The sequence below is a fragment of the Nesoenas mayeri genome, assembly GCF_963082525.1.
Source record: "Nesoenas mayeri genome assembly, chromosome: Z".
Lineage (NCBI taxonomy): Eukaryota > Metazoa > Chordata > Aves > Columbiformes > Columbidae > Nesoenas > Nesoenas mayeri.
In genome coordinates, this window is record NC_137542.1 from 38,825,775 (window position 1) to 38,843,567 (window position 17,793).

The 17,793-nt window shown below is 35.5% G+C and overlaps 1 protein-coding gene across 2 annotated transcripts in view; it reads left to right on the forward strand.

Moving 5' to 3' along the window:
* Positions 1 to 17,793, forward strand: part of PAM (peptidylglycine alpha-amidating monooxygenase) — a gene marked incomplete at its 3' end in the record, with an annotated part of 70,523 nt that overhangs the window by 11,697 nt on the left and 41,033 nt on the right. For both annotated transcript variants that reach the window (XM_080362781.1, XM_080362782.1), the window contains exons 4-11: positions 1,619 to 1,706; positions 6,215 to 6,300; positions 7,721 to 7,804; positions 13,676 to 13,724; positions 14,261 to 14,328; positions 15,996 to 16,076; positions 16,192 to 16,268; positions 16,508 to 16,611. In XM_080362781.1, coding sequence (XP_080218907.1) covers positions 1,619 to 1,706; positions 6,215 to 6,300; positions 7,721 to 7,804; positions 13,676 to 13,724; positions 14,261 to 14,328; positions 15,996 to 16,076; positions 16,192 to 16,268; positions 16,508 to 16,611 — 637 coding nt within the window. The remainder of the gene's footprint in view (positions 1 to 1,618; positions 1,707 to 6,214; positions 6,301 to 7,720; positions 7,805 to 13,675; positions 13,725 to 14,260; positions 14,329 to 15,995; positions 16,077 to 16,191; positions 16,269 to 16,507; positions 16,612 to 17,793) is intronic.

The following is a 17,793-nucleotide window of genomic DNA, read 5'->3' on the forward strand; positions in this document are numbered from 1 at the left end:
TAGGTTAATGTTAGGAACATACCTTTTGGTCCTGTGAAACAAAATGTCTGTGAGATTAATATGTAATTTTTCAATAAAATCTCCTTCTAGCTACATTTTTAAAATATATTCTGGTCTTATTTGACCTCATGTTTGATTAATGTTTATGAATAAGTACCCACACCATAAACTAGATTCTTTCTTTAATGGTGCAGTCATTGATAAAAATCAGGTTTTGACTACTGAGCTGTAGCTATAGCTAAGGGTGCTCTGCAGACATTTATAAGAATTGACTCCGACAGCAAGCCACTCAGCCAAGAAATTTAACTGTCATTTTCACCTCCTTACATTCATTCACATGGGTGACCAGTGTCTTTTTCTTGTTGAGTCATGGTGAGTCTAGAATCTAGAATTTGACCTGCATGGCTTAACTTTTGGCTTTTTTTCTTCACTTGTCACAACAAACCTGAGCTCCAAAAATAGGGTTAAAATGTATTTGTTTTTTTTTCCTTTGTGAAACTGGGACAATAATCCACATCATCATTCACTTCAGGAACACTGCCTTAGCCACATGTTAAAATACTGAGTTCAGAGTGCAGAGACCTAAAAGACACTTACTTGAAGGTTTCTTGGTGTCTATGTTTGTGTAAGGGAAGGAGTGACTCAGTTTTGGAATTTCTTCTGTAGGATAACCTTAAAAACCCTCCAAGGTCCTTCTATATCTTATATGAAAAAAATTCCATTGCAATCCTTGCATCTGACATATCATTTCACTTGTAATAAAGCAAGTCACCCAGTGTAGCTCGCTTTATTTCTAGAAATGCCATCATTGTACTTTCATGGTCGATGTTACAATAGTGTGACACTGGTAACCTTTTTCCCATGCAAAACAGAATGACAAATATTTGAGAAACAAAACCAATGTTTTGTTTATGGCATGGGATAAAGAAACAGACATTTGAATGTTGAACATTCACCTTAGTCTAAGTTGCAAATAATGAGAAATATTTGGTCAATGAGATTTTGTTGACTTTGAACAAATCTTGTTTTCCATTCTAAAGGGTTTGACATATTAGTGAGAATAAATCATAATTCCTTCTTTGAACTATTGTCCTAAGAAACTTGTAGCAAAAATGTAAACCAGATGGAATACTGGAAGAAGATACCACTTTAACTGATGCATAAGATGTCACTTGCTCTCAGCTGTAGCTTACTGTTTGTTTGTGGTTTTGATGAGTAAGTACAAAAGAAGTAGAAAACTATTAAATCACAAATGTGAATTTTGAAGCTAGATTTACATTAGCGTGGTTAAAATTTTGTAGTTTGAGATACATTCATATGTTTACTAAGTGTCATATTCAACTTCTGGGGAAAAATAGAGCAGTTTTGAGTGGGAACTTGGAATTCCTTTTTTGTAATAAATAAGTTGGTTACAGTGTTTTTGCTTGGGAGACAGCATGTTGAATGGGAATTTAAGGAAAATTTGTAAGTGGAATGCAGAAGGTAATTAAATGAGTGAGGATATACAGGCCTTGTTTCTAGTGTATTGCAGAGCAAAAAATGGCACAAAATGCTCTTCCTTATGTAACTTATGGTGAGAGTAAGGGTAGCTTATTTGTTTTTCCATTTTGTTTTTCAGTTGACTTTAAGCCTCATGCCAGCATGGACACTGTCCATCATATGTTACTCTTTGGTTGTAATGAACCTTCTTCGACTGAAAATTACTGGTAAGAATTGCAGCTTGCTTCTGTTATTGTACCTAGCTTTTCTTGTGTTAATTGCTTCCATATTGTCGAGGGTTAAGATTGCGGGGTGACAATAAAACCCTGGCAGATGTATTGTTAACCCCCTCTCCCCCTCACTTCCCCCTTTTTGCCCCTCCCTCTCCCCACATCCACTCAGGACAGGCGATTGGGAGGAAAAAAAAGAAGGACAGAGAGAAGAGAGTTGGAAAAATTAAAGATGTTTTACTAATGCTACTAATAAGAATAGAGAAAATAATACAAAATATACAAAACCAATCTTGAAAGTCTCAGCAACTGCAGAGCCGGCACCCAAAGTCCTGGATTAGACTCCACAGCCAACCAGAGCTGGATTCAGTCTCTCACTAGGCCTCAGTTCACAGGGATGACTAGCAAGGTCCTCTCCTAATGTCGGCCATAAACAGAAGGGAAAAAGGGACGAGATCCTCGTGATCTCCCATTTTATAGGAAGTATTCACGTGAATGGAATGTTATACACAGTTGGTCAGTTGTTTCTCATCGCCCCTCTCGCGAGATGTCCATCCATGCTTATCAATAAGTTTGCATTCCATTGCTAGGTTTTACCAAAACATGTGTCTGGTTCTCCAGGAAAATGCAATTAATACGAAGGCTATAGCTGACAGGCAAAATTCACTGAAAGAGAAACTTGTTTTTAACAAAACCAGGACACATATAAACCTTTCCCAGTGTTGCAATTCTTTTGTAAAATATAAAAATTTGGAAGGAAGAAGAAATTGGTAACATACTTTGGCCCTCTGGCTTTTCCAGTGAATTGATGCTATTCATGCAAATGTACCTGGCCTTCTGAAAGGCTGTCTAACAGTGTGGGACCTGTGCTGGCTCTGCAGAGTAACGCCTTTGCTGCAGCATGGTAGAATCTTTATCTAACAAATGCTAAAGAAGTGCACAGGTATTTCTCCCTTCTTGAAATACCCAGGTCCTTCCACAAAAATAAAGTAGGCTCCTAGTGCTCATTTGCTCAGGTTTTGCTCAGTGCAGAAAAAAAGAACATGTAGGTGCTTTTGTTTGTTGATCATAATTGGCGATAGAAATGTTTCAGCCACTATGACAAGAAGTTTTACCTGAGCTGACAACCTGTGCTGAAATCGAAGTAGCATGCCTGAGCTGATTCATCAGAAGTTCAGGTTCTCCATAGAGAATCAAGAATACACTTGAATGATTTAAAAGTAAAGGATGAATTATTCAGAACTTCTGAGTCTCCTGGCAAGACAGATCTTGTACTGCGTCAAACCTGATACTGAAATGAGCTCACATGAATTAGGTGATTCATAGACATAACCTTTTTTTAGAGGTCAGGTGAGGCAACTTTAAATCATTATCTAATCTAAACAAATGAATAAGTACATGTCGTACATCACCACCCTGTAACTGTGCCATCAGACTTGCTGCTTCAATTAAAAAGCAAGCATGGTTTTGGAAGCTTATGACATCAATAGTTCAGTAAAGGTTGCAAACGGTGTCAAGTCTGGTTCAATGAAACACTTGTATTTCACTGCTTGGGGGAGAGTAAGAACAGCAGGAACACTTATGTTTCTATGTACCCTTTCTTACTGTTGTCATTGCCCCAGAGTGTTCTGCACCATTCAACTCAAGAACTGAAAAAAATAATTTTTCTTATTCAGTCACCTCAGTTGTCCTTTCTTACAAGTCCTTGTTAGATTCAGGGAGTGTAATAGATTATAATAGAGAAATAAAAAAAAAAAAAAAGAAGTTATTTGTTTTCCTAAGCAATGAAAATATCCTAAAAGAATAGCCAAATACTGGTCTTGCTGACATAATTAAATACGTTGCTTTCAGTTTAGGTAATCAAGCAAAACCCCAATGTCACTAAAAAAATCCCCAAACCACAAAAAAAAAAACATGTAGTGAGTTTACCCAAGATTGAGGAGAATGCTTTTGGAAAGTCCAGGAGTGTTTGCAATAAAACAAATACCCAAGAAGCAGTCAGCAAGCTCCATTTCCATGCCCTCCACTCCTCCACACCCCCCTCAATTTTGACCAGAGTCAAAATAAGATGTTAGTACAATACTGGATAGTATGCAGTTGAAGTCCATTTCTGTGCTACTCATTCTATTCAGAATCCCATGATATTTTGCATATAAAGAACCTATGAATTTCAGTGATTTGTTAATTTTTTTTTTTTTAATTTGTTTGCAAATTTATACTTCTTTACTAGCTTCCTCCTTTTAAAATCTGTTTGTCAGTTATCTTAACTCTTCTTTGTAATCTCCTCTGGGTTGTTTTTTTTTTTCCAGAAAACTTGATATTTCAAGATCAGTGTTGATGGCTAAGTGAGATGGTTGAGCATTTTTTAAGCAAAATGAAAGTGTCATGTGTGTATTTCATGTTTCTCCCCTGCAGTCTTCTTCCTCCATTGGCCAGTGTCTCAGGAGGAAAGACTGAAACAGCCTACATAGATTTTTTTTTTTTTTTAACCTGGCTAATGTGGTCCTAAAAAATACTGTGGTTTAAACAAAGGCTAGCTGGCCCAGAGCGTGGTGGTGATGCTGTGACTGCTTGTGGTTTCTGTTGTTGTTCCTCCTAATCAATCTCTTCAACACATTTCTGAAATGTGCAGTGCAATACCTGATTAGATCCCTGAAGTCTTTTGGTTTTTTTCAGGTTGTAGCAGCTGAAAGCTGTGCAGCTTTTACCTGCAACTGTATGAATTGTTAGTCATGAAGCATTTCACCCGGAAATAAGCTTTGCTTGTTCATTGGGGCATGTTTGAAGGGGCAGATGACCAAAGTAGTGCTTGTGGAGGTCTAGAAATAGGTGTTATGAGCAAAATTAATGAAGAGGAAGAGGTGATATGTTCCCTTCTCTCTTGGTAGTCTAGTGATTATGGCAATGCTTTCTGTCAGAAGAAAACACAGCAGCCATGTTGCAGTAAGGCTCTCTGGAATCACAGAAACACATAATGACTTGCAGAGGTGGTTTTCCCTATGTGCCAGACAAACTGATTATCCCAGGGAGCACAGCCTGGAAAGCATCACTGTCTTTTGTTTTGAGAGGTCGTACATGTCTCTCAGGCATCTTGAACAGAAACGTTACTGACCCTGCATCTGCTACAAGTCCTGGTCTGTATGCATTTGTACACTTCATCACACTGTAGGGGATTCTGTTTTCCCCAGTATTTAAGGTGACTGAAACCATGCTTTATGTGTACAAATGTTTTCCAAGGTCTCATTTTACCAGTGCCAACAAACAGAGAAGGGGCTGTACTATGTTGTTTTGGACAGAAACCTTGGCATAGGTATCAAACTTCATTGCATCTGGCTTGTATCAGTTGATATAGTCTGAATAGTTTCACGTTGAGGCTTTCTAAAAGTCATGCCTGTGTATACTGCACTCATGCAATGACTTCTGTGTTCTGGGCTCAGTGCTGCGATACTTTGCTACTGAAGAAGGTACAAATACACCCTGTAAATAACCTTTTTCTCTAATAGAGGATTGAGAAGGAGAAGTGGCTTCTAGGTGTGTGACTGGAAAGCTCCTCAGTGTCCTTTGTTTGTTTATTCGTGCATATCATCCTTTAGTCTACACCCACATATAGTAGTCAGTGCCCTCTTGCTTGTAATCCAGGTACATCGTGCTGTCTGTATGACTGTGTTTGATTGGCCTTTTACAGAATCGGTAGTGTCTGTGTCCTGAGTTTCTCAGTTCTTGCAGATTCAGGTATCTGTAGCTTAACAGTCCTTGGGAGTCTTTTGCACTCCACCTGTGCTATCACCTGTAAGGTGTTATCTGCAGAGGCTAGGGACAACTCTAGAGTTCTCAGTTATTGTAAGTATTTGTGACCTGTTTGTGGTCTATAACTTGGTAAGCACTTATTTCGACTTAAAGCACTGAACTTGTGTTAAGTACAGGGATGAGCACCTATTGGTTCTTATAGAGCTTCTGGTCACCTTTTTTTTGTAAATGATTATTCAACAAATTTTAATTATCAATTTTGACTTAAAGCTTTGATGACTTTTTTCTGCTTTGTGCACGATTCCTGTCCCTCTGTGTAAATGTAGTAGCCATTGCAAGTTTGTGGCACTTGAGCTAAAAGTGCTAGAAATTTTCATGTGGTTCGTTCTCACAAAAGTCGTGGGTCTTTTTTTTTTTTTTTTTTTTGTGTGTTTGCGGTTTTATTTTGTTTGTTTGCAGTTTTTGTTCGTTTGTTTTTTAATAACTGGCTACTTGGCTGGCAAGGACTATCAGAAGTGTCTATGGGTTTGACCTTGTTTGTGCAACACTATCTTAAGGTAGATGGAGAGAAAAAAAATGAGAAGGAGGGTCTGATGATATTTGGGAAAGCAATATGCATTAAAAGAACTGCATTTAATCAAAATCCATTCAAAAACATCTTCATGGTTTTGCATGTAATTCACCTGCCCTGTTCTGATTTCAGAGTTAAAAAATTATATTCAACTCTATTTGTTTGTTTTCTTTCTTCATATTTTTAGGGACTGTGATAAAGGAACATGCAAAGACAAATCTAACATTTTGTATGCCTGGGCAAGAAATGCTCCACCCACCAGGCTACCCAAAGGTATTGTGCCTTTAATGTGAAGTTCTTATGTACAGGGCAATTGAGAGAAGAGGATGTGGAAGGATCTGGCATATCTAGAAATCTCCTAGAACATTTTTATTATGTCTAGTGGATGGAAACTGTATAAACATCAACATCATAAACTATGAATGTATTATGCTAGCGGGCATTCTTGTGAGTTTTTTGTCGTCCTGTTTAGGATAACCATATGGGTTTCAGTAAGGGGAAGAAAGCTAAGAGAGACATCACAGTCATAATATAATGCTTTATTTTTATATAGCATTAAATCTTGCATTTCCTACTTTATGTTATTGGAAAGGTACTACTTATATTCCTTTCATAGCACACAAACTGCACTAATATATTTTTGTGTGTTTGAGAAAGCACAAACATGTTCAATCAGAACACTGATGTTTTTCTGTGTATTAAGTATACTTGACAATTTAATGTGTGTTTCATTTCTTGATGCTTTGATGCAGTTGAACAATATGTTAGTATACCCATTTTTTGTATGACGTATGACTTCGCTAAATTCAATCAAAAATTTTTAAGATACTTGGAGCGATATGTCTGGGATACAGTGAGAAGTCGTTCTTTCTAATAATCACTAAGGGTTCTAGAAGCATCTGCCATCTATATAGCCTCAGCCTGAAAATACCTTGAATTTTGATTTTATTCTTTTTTTAACGTTATACTGCTTCTTTTTGTAACCAGGAGCAATGTGCAGTGTAATAAGAGGTTTATTTTTAATAATCTGTTAACACACTTATAATCACAAATGTTATTTTATTTGTTTATCAGAATGTCACGTTAAAAAAAATGTTGCTTGGGGGATTCTACATGAACATGGTGTTTCCTGTTAAACCCCAGCTAGTAATAATTCTCTTGTCCCTAGGCTGCCCATAAATACAAGGTTTGTGGGAAGGGTTCATAATGATGTTACATTTGTGCACAGAGAGGCTGCAGTCCCATTTGTAAGTAGGCTTTGCAGTGGGCAGTGTTTAATCTAATGGAATTCACTGGCCGGATAGCAAGAAATTGCTTTCTCTGCTTCTTTTGAAGAGTGTTCATTGTAGAATCAGTTTAGAGAAATCCCTTTTGGTGATAGTAATATTTTGCAATGTCATTGTTTCATATTATTTCATGTTCCTCCATTTTCTTCAATGCCTGTACTTACTTCTGTCAACAAGTAGCATAGCTTCATAATTTCCACAAGATGTTTTCTGGATACAGTATTAATTTACATCTCAAAATATTTTACTACAGATCTTTTAATTCTCAGTGGGTTCTTAGTAAGTCAGTGTTAATCAGTTTGTATCATTGACAGGATGAATGAGAAATGAAAGTTCTACCAAACTAGCAATAGTGAACCATCTTACATTTTACTGTTTCTGAAAACAATGCATTTTCCTTCTCTCAGGTGTTGGATTCAGAGTTGGAGGAGAAACAGGTGGCAGATATTTTGTGCTCCAGGTACACTATGGGGATATTAGTGCATTTAGAGGTATGTATTTTGAATTTTGTTCTTTAGGTTATGACAGAGCATCAAAATATTTACATTATTACATTATATCTAGTCTGTCCCCCCTTGCTTAAGCAGGCCTACCTACAGCCAGTTGCCCAGGACCATGTCCAGGTGAATGGAGACTCCAAAACCTCTCTGGGCAACCTGTGCCAGTGCTTGGTCACCTTCACATTCCTGATGTTCAGTTTCAGTTTGTACTCATTGCATCTGGCCCTGTCACTGAGCAACACTGAAAAGACCCTGACTCTGTCCTCCGTGCACCCTCCCTTCAGGTATTTTTGTACATGGATAAGATCCCCTCTGATCCTTCTTCTTTCCAGGCTGAACAGTTCCAGGTCTCTCAGCCTTTCCTCTTAGTCTGCCAGCAAACTTCTCCAGCATGGGTTCCCCTCCGCAGGGCCACAGGTCCTTGCAGGAGCCTGCTGCAGCATGGGCTTTCCACAGGGTCACAGCCTCCGTGGGGCATCCACCTCGTGTCCGCAGATTTGTTTCTCTCACGTATTCTCACTCCTCTCTTTGATTGTAATTGTGCAGGTTTTTTTTCCCCCTTCTTAAATACATTAATCACAAAGGTGCTACCACTGTTGCTGATGGGCCCAGCCTTGGCCAGGAGCAGGTCTGTATTGGAGCTGGCTGGCACTGTCTCTGTTGGACATACAGGAAGCTTCTATCAGCTTCTCACAGAAGCCACCCTGTAGCCATTGTGCTACCAAAACCTTGCCATACAAACCCAATACAGGAAGGCGTAAACTGAGTATGCCAACACTGTTTAAATGCAGCACATATGTAAATATAAGCAACTGAAGTTGAAAGAATTTATTTTCATGGGACAGTTCAGATGGACCAGTACAGCCCATGAGATTCTTTGCCTGCTAAATAACGAAAAATTCAAGTTACAAACCACTAAAGAGAGCATGCCAGTTGAGATCCTGCTCTTCATTATTGTTTGAGGACAGTGAGAGTTCTCATTGTTAATTTTCACTCTTAAGTATAGTTTATGTCTATGCAGTTTTAAAAAAAAAAAAAAAGGAAACGAAGTGTGTGTTTGGAAATTTTTATTAGTAAATTAGCTTGGTAGTCAAAGATTCTACTCAAAAATTCACCTTGCCCACTTAGAGAAACTATAATGAAGGTAGTTAGCACCTGAAATTAAAAGTTCATTTTACAGTAACACAACCCCCTGCAGCAGACTTCCTTATTTTTTGCCTAGAATATCTGTGCAGGACTTGGAATAATCAATGTTGTAAGAATAAACATGCAAAATTATGAAAGTTTAAGAAGTGTGAACTGATAGGACTATAATTTAGGAGGTTATATTAGTGTCATTTACTGTTTCAACAGTTAAAGAGTATTATAGAATGCCCTGTGTTTTATTTCAGTGCCTTCACTTGGTAGTCTCATATCTTATTTTTAAAGTGAAAAATAATTTACCTTTTCTGCCATTTTTGTGAGAAAAAATGTTTTTAATATGTCTGCCTGTGAAAATTGCGGTAGAGAACAATGTAATTTAAATCTCGCAACAATTTAAGTGTCCTAAACATTGATTGTGGTGTTCAAGGATATTTGATGCATAACTTTCACCTAGGTTTATAGGTATTTTTGAACTTCAGGAATGACCTAGAGAGACCTTTCTTGTACAAGTGAGAGGTCTGTTGATAACTGTGGCTTTTCACAGTGTAACAATATAGACATTACAGTTTTTATGTATGTGCATGCAGCTGTTGCAACTGAGAATAGAGGACCAACGATTCAACATACTCAATTAAGTTAGTATACTTTCAGTAGAACATTAAAGATTCTGAAGTACTGTTCATAGTTTAGTTTTCTGACTAAAAAGTCATTGCAAATATAAGATATTTGGCTTGAGGAAGTAGTTATTTATGTATTAGGACCCAATTCTACTTCCTATAATTTTTTTAGGGGAGAAATATAGTAAAAATGTATCAATTCTCATTTTCAAGTGTTTGTAAAAAGGATACTTCTTTATTTCATTAACCAGTCTTTAAAATAATTAAGCTTTCCCTCTCTTCTTAGCTGTGATCCAGAGCTAAGTATTCTTATTTAGATATATACTTCATGCTCAGATACCAAAATAAATCTTATTCTATCTTGTCTATAATACATATAGTTTAAAAATAAGCTAGAAAACCAGAAGTAAATACTCACGAAAAAATGGGGGGAATGTGCAAAGAACCATCTTGAAAAATAGTAGTTGCTCCATTTGACTTCTTATATTGCAGAAGCAAAAATTATTTTGTTGCGGACTTGTGTTTGATAGTAGATACAACTACATAGCAGGCTGTCAGAAATTTGTCTGTGTTTTGATATGTTCGTAAGTGTTTAGGGTTCAGATTCAGATAAAAGTAAATCTACCCATCTTTAGATATGTAAAGACAATATGTCACCTTTCAGTTTGGGCTGTAGGGATATGCAAAGTACTTGTCACACTGTTCTTTATTTATTCTTCCATATAAGTGCATTCTGATCTGATTTGAAAAAAATGCTGTGGGCTGTTTTTTTTTCCGGTCCCTAGAATTTGATTTTTCCTGCCCTCCCTAGGACAAAGGCTAATGTCATTTTGAACCCACCATACTATTATCTTAGTCCTTTTAAGCACATGTGAGAATATAGACCTTATCCCCAAGAATCAAAGTAATTAAAAGTTATCAATAATATTTTTTTTAACTTGTTCTGTGTGAAAGGTAATCACATTATATAATTTTCTGTGTGTGTTACTGTTGCATTGTTTAAAGCAATTAATATTTTTTTTGTCAGTATACTTGAGCAAACTTTTGGGGAATTCTCTGATTTTTATTCAACTTTGTCTCCTTTCAACTTTCAACTTTCTCCCTTTCCTTTTCCCTCTCTTTTCTTGCACAAGACACGAATAATATTTGCATTCTTAGCTCCTTCTCCTGACCCTTACTTCTTCACTGAGCATACATTTATTTCTTCCTGCTATTGTTCTCTACAAGAATTTTGTTACTTACATTACATATAATATCACAGACATAGTATTCTATGATCTATTATTATATCCTTCCAGCAAATCAGTCATCTATATAATTTACAAGGTACTTATTTGTTAAAGAATTTGTGGTGGACCAGGATCAACAATTGTTTGTCTGTTTTCTATTTGGAAAGTAAGTGTTTTAGGCTTTAACATGCTCTATTGATTTTGTTTGACATAGGTAAATAAAATAAGGGAATATATAATATGATTGTATTATCTTCGCACATCACACAAAAGGCAGTCATAAGCACAGCTTCTATTTTTTTGAGTTGGAAACTCTACCTGGACAGTCGGCTTTGATTTGAATCTGTTTCTGAGGTGTATAAAAATGCATTTTCAAGTCTTCTTTACATGGCAAATAGTAACTGTTTTGTCCCAGAGCAGTACATATTTGCTGAATAGCTGAGCCAAAGAAGCCAAAGTAGTTAGATAAGCTAGACTGACAGACTGGAAGGGAAGCTTTAAAATTTTGTTTGGTTTGTTCATTGTTTAAAGATATTTTTTGCTTAGGTCACACAGCAAAATTCATAAAGAGTTTGCACTGGGACCTGCTACGGCCTTGTTGCAGTCAGGCTTCTTGGGTGTAGAGTTCAGCAGCTTTGAGTGTTTCAAGGAGGTGAGCTGCAGGAAGGACGAACAAGGAAAAGTATCTCCATCTTTCAAAGTCTTTTCAAAAAAGCTTCCAGCTTTTCATCTCCAACTGTAGTTGTAGAAAAATGTTCAGCTCAGTCACAGTTAAATGTAACCACAGACAAAATTATTATGTGCTTTAGGAATTTCTTTAAAGTCTGACCAAAGTATCCATCCATTATTTTACTCTTGACACAGCATTGCAGATCAGATTCTTGTGCCTGAAGTTGATTTATGTTTCTCCCAACACTGATTAACATGATTGCCTGGTATAGTAGCAATAATGACTTTCCCAATGTCTTCAGTTCATTTTGAAATTACGCAATTTAGTTGAAAATGTTTCATGAAAATTTTTTCAATACTCTGAAAATTTAAATACTGTGGAAATACTTTTGAATTGGCAAACTAAATATGTTGTAGTCATTTCCATCCTCCTGCTGCACGATTCTTAAAAGAGACACTATGACATAGTAAGGGTTAGATTTTTCAAACATGACTCATGTTTGGCATATGACAGGTTTGGTTTTATTGTTTCGGGCCAGTTTTTCAGCAGTGTTTAAAAGAGAGTATCATGATGTTTTCAGCTGCAAATTCCAAAATGAAGAGACACAAAACTACTGATTGAATTTTAAATGTTATTACTTTAAGGAATAAATGAAGTGTTCTATTAGGAAACAAGCATTTGCCATGTTCCATTAAAAATGGTATGGTGCAAACTTTCTAACAGTTAAACTCATTAAAGCTCAGTTCTGCAGCATCCCCTGTGTTATATGAATAGCCAGAAATGTAGTTCAAAAATTAGTTTGAAATGAGAAAGATGGAGCAAAAGACTGTTCTAGTCTTTCTTTCTGTGCTACCTCCTTTAATGACTTGGCATACATTGAATGTATTTATGGTTTGTTGTGGGGTTTTTTTTTCAGTTTTAAGAAGCAACTTAAAAAAAAAATCGAAACATTTGAAGGGTATATTTGAAATATGTTTTAAAGACTTTACTTTAAATTGGAGAATGTTTATCTTAAAGTTTAGATTAATTTTTCAGTGTCTACTATTTTTCTGTACAAACATGCATGTTTGCATAAAAACATATAAGAATGTATGTTGCTGCACTGAAAATCTCTATCTTCTACAATATATTGTTTACGTGGCTGTTCTGTAGAACAGAGAAAATGGGGGTAATAAAATGTAGTATGCAGTAATGCGTGCAATAATGGTACAAACCAAACTGAATATTATCCCTTAGTAATGAAATGTGGTGTGACTAAAATACCTAATGTTTGAAAAACTGAACTGATACTTGTTGAAGTCTCCGTGTTTTGTCCCACTCTAATAATTACCCCTGTGTTCACATGAACTGCTTTTTTTTAGTTCAGAATCTAGCTACTGGTGAGAGGAGAATCTCTCACAAGTTGCCACATGTGAATAAATCCATAGCTACCCTGTTGCCTTTCTTACCTGAAGAATATAATGCTAGAGGGTATTTTTTCAGCATTTTTTGTGTACTTGCTTTGGAGTTGTATCCATCTTCTAACTACAGCTAGCTTTGACATGAACATAAGAAAAGGAAATTTTCTTGAAAAAGAACAAAGGTTGATCTCTCAGATCACCAACTAAAATTGAGTAGCTATGAATACAATAATATCTTTAAAATGTCAAACATATTAGATAATGCTGATACAGTACATTAAGAAATGAATTAACTATTTTTAGTGTCTTTCTAGGATAACCAATGTTAAACACAACCGGTATTGGTATCTCACATTCACCTGCTGACTTCATTACAAGGATTTCTGGTTGCTTCATTCTTAATGGCCAAAATCACCACTTCTCCACACATCTTTCATTTTTTTAACTTTTGTCAAAATACAAATTTATTTGAAGCAAACCAACTTTTTCTGCTATTGTAAAATTTACACTATTTCACGTCCCAGATGCTATTTCATAAAGATCTGCAATTTCTATCCCCAAAAAAAGAAGTTTTTCATCCATCAGAATTTTGCTCTATACAAGGATTTTGCTACACATGCAGCAGTGTGATATCCAGGTTTGTGCAAATTTGAGTAATGTTTCCACATTATTAAAGTTTTACTGCAAACAGTAAGAGTAAAACTTATTTTACCTTTTTTTATACAGCAGAAGAATTTTATCAATATGGAATAATTTTGCAAGGGTTCAGTTGCTAATGGTTGAACTTTTTGTGATTTATACAGATAAACACAAAGACTGCTCTGGTGTAACTTTGCATCTGACACATCAAAAGTAAGTATCTTTAGAAATATGTATTTTTAGGTACCTAAATGAAATACTTTAAAAATTCCTATAACTGATTTTTTTCATTAGAACAGAAAGCATGGGAACCCCTTCTTTAGATTCATTTGAAAACATATCAAAACCTCATAATACTAAGAATTTTGAAGTCATGCGTCACCTCTTGGCAAAAATTTTTGTTTCTGCTAAGAAACTTGATGAAACAGTGCTATCACTACTGAGTTAATCCATCTTAATATCTTCATATTTAGAAATCTGAGACAAGGACAGCAATTATGTAGATGATTGTTTTGTCCTATTTCGAACACTTTGTAGAAGATGCTTTAAAAATTGCTTTGAAAAGAAGATGCTTTGAAAAAAAGGAGGGAAAGGGAAGTGCTGTGTAACAGCTGCTTTCTCAGTAAACCACTTCCAGACATAATCCAACATGTAGAAATTAGTAGTGTTAAATGGTATTGCATATCATGTCACTTGCAGTCGGGTTTTGCAAAGGACTTGTTTAGCAGAACTTGAGTTTTGAATTGCAGGCAGCCTTTGATTGCTGGAATGTATCTTATGATGTCCGTGAACACTGTAATACCACCGGGTGAGAAAGGTGAGTCATAATTCTACAAAGTCATTACGTAATGTCAGCATCTGATTTATTTTTACTGCTCGTTGTTGAAGAAAATTTAGTAGAGATTTGCTGAACTGTAGATGGACAAATTAATTGCTTAATTAAACAAAAGATGAAAAAAACAGTTATAAATTTAAAATTGTACCCCATTTCCCAATGTGTACGTCTGCAAAGATGATTAAGGTTGTAGAAAACAATGCTGAACAAAATAATAATCATCTGTGCAATACTGAAGTTTCTAACTGTATTTCTTAACACTATTTCTTAGAGTAATTTTTAGTTTTTTTCTTCTTCTTAGTATTTTACCAAAAAAGCTCTACCTATTCTCTTACACCCCTTCTTCCCCCTAAAAAGCAGTATAAAATCTTTTGGACCCTTCTTCACCTGCACTTGCCATTCATGCTGCTTGTGATTTACTAAGAGTTCAGTTTTAATAAATATATTTTTAGCAGTGAGGAACTGCTCTTTAAAAATTTTATTCCTATGTTCCTACTTGGCTAAAAGGTCAAAATGCTGAAAAAACACTGTAAAAGAAAGTTTCCAAACAGTTTCTCTTTAGAATCCTACTCAGTGGATTTTATCTAAAACTCAGCTTAGATAGTCCTCATCATTTCTTCACATTAGTGTGGAATTTTCTGTTTTAAGGAGGTTGAACACTGACTTTACTTTTTCGTACACTATACCAGAATTTTAAGTTATATACATGGTAACAACATTTGTCCCATGTACAGTTAGCTGCCTAAACAGAATGAGGTGATCAAATGCTGAGCTGACTCCAAGTGTTGGGTGAACTCAGCAGTTTGAAATCTTTTTTCGTTTGAGTTGAAACTTAATGTATTTTGCTCTTCAATATGAAAACATATCAAACTGTGTTCCATCCCCCTGCCAAGTATTTGATCAATGCAGAAATTTACTTTTTCTGCTGGAGGGGTGAGGGAAAGGGGAATAAAAAGAGTTCTGTGCCTGTTGACTGCTGGCTTCTCATGTTCAGTCAAATTTGCAGTTCTTAAGTAAATAATGAAGTTTTTTGTAATGGGAAAAATGCAGCCAGTCCTCAGATGCCTCTCAGAGAGGCGTTTGCAGAGGAATTTTCTTCCTTAGCTACTGCTACTGGACAAAACACAAGTATTAGCCTGCTGACATTGTCTGTACAGCATTTATCTGCTAAGGCCACATCTAAACCTAAATCTTTAAGACTGGGTCTAGAACTTTAGTTAAAATCAAGCCTTCATTATAAATTATATCAGTTTAGAATTATATCAGTTTATTTTAATTTTCTCCTGAGTACTTATCATAGCTATGTCTGTTTTGTCTCTCAACATAATATGTAAGCAAACATATTACTGTGCTTTGTTAAACAGAGGTACTGAATGCTGGAAAAAATGATACTGAGTTTCAGCACCAATTTGGATGTATGTCATCACAGAATGTAGTTTTCAAGTCACTTGTACTATATTTTATTAGTTTTTCTTTACAGATATCTTGAGACAGACACTGCACAAATATATTATTCAGTATCTTTTGAAATTGTCTCTTGTCCGGTGTAGGTAAACCACTTTCACACTGAATGAAGTACAACAGTATAATATTTCTCTGTTTGATATATAATGTATTTTTCTTTGTTTACTGCCATCATATTTTAACAGTGGTTGATGCAGACATTGCCTGCCATTACAAAAGGTTTCCAATGCACCTTTTTGCCTACAGAGTTCATACGCACAGACTAGGTAAGAGTTTTATTGTGACAGAGGAATATCAAATATTTAACAGAAAAATACTGACACTACAAAATATTTTTTTAGAAGTATGTCTCATGTTCACATACATATTGGTATGTTATAGGTAAAGTAGTGAGTGGATACAGAGTGAGAAATGGTCAATGGACATTGATTGGTAGACAGAGTCCACAACTACCACAGGTTGGTTGTTTTTTTTAATTCCAACTGTAAGTTTTAATTATCGATATTTAAAACTGACAAGCTGTATTGGCAGTCATGGTGTTTCCACTGCCAATTATTATCATGATTACATTATGTTGCAAAAATGCTTCTGAAATTACTTTTTAGATGTGTAGCACTGTCATTCTTGTGTGCGTGTATATTGACATGAATAATATGAGATGCTTTCACTAATTATGGTGAATCACCCTCTCTTTCAGGCTTTCTATCCAGTAGAACATCCTGTAGATGTTAGCTATGATGATATCCTAGCAGCTAGATGTGTGTTCAGTGGTGAAGGCAGAACTACGGAGACACATATAGGGTAAATGTTTTCTCTTTGCTCCATTTCCTAACCATTTTTTCCAAGGTATTGGTTATGTGTAGAAATGTATTTGTTTCATGTCTTTTTCCAAGAAAATTCCAACAAATGGTCTGGTTTTATGTTTAGTCTGCTAAAGATCTAACTGTACACAATACTCATTGCCATTACTTGTGTGAATTCTAGAAAATGTTTTTTTTAATAAGCTGAAGTTATTGACTGTTTAAAACAAAATAATAAAGCTTCACAATTTCTCTTCATTATTTCAGAAAGAAAATTCATGGAAACTTATAAAATTCTGATAAATTTTGATCCCTCATGAAATCTGACCTTAAAAATTCAGAATAATCTACATTTTTTTTAACATAAAACTCTACAGGCATTTATGAAAAACAATGAAAATGTAAATTATTAGTAATGATAAATAGGAAAATCTGAACTGTGTTTGTCCGTGATGCTATTCAGCCAAAGATGACAGACAGAGTTCTGTAAGATCAAGTTGACAAATACAACTGTAAAAATAGATGCATTATTAATATGCTCTTTGTTGGATCCCGTTCTTCGAACTGTAATTTAGTACATATGTGGGGATATTAAGATACCTTAAAAAAATCTCTCTATTCGGGAAGCTGGAGCACCCCAAGGGATGAGTTTTTTAGTGCATAGAACACCCTGAGATTGCATCTCAGTAGAGGGGTAAGGATTCAACACAAAATTATCACCTTTTGGTGGGTATTTAAAGTACTGATGAGTAGCAACTGAAGCAAAATTAATGGTTTGAGAAGAGGTTTTTACAAAAGCCGTACACTAACAAAAATATATCCAAAACTTTAATTTAACTGTAGACTTTTTTTCACAAGTTCTGAAAGTTTCTGTCATGTTTCTGTTATATTCCTTGAAGAAGTTCCTATTCGTTAAATAATCTTTACAGTTCCAGGACAATTATGGTCTTTTCATTCAATGTACTAATATGCTTTCAATGGGGAAGAAATAAGAACAGAAACAAGCAGACCTGTACATTTTTATTACCTAATTTCTACCTATGAATTTGGAGAAACAACACATAAGCATTTTAAGCAAATATTTAAACTGTTACACGAAGCCCGATGCCTAAAATGGAAGTATAAATGGTTGGAAAAGCATAATCACCGTAGTAAGAAATAAATGAATGAAAAGGAGTGCATT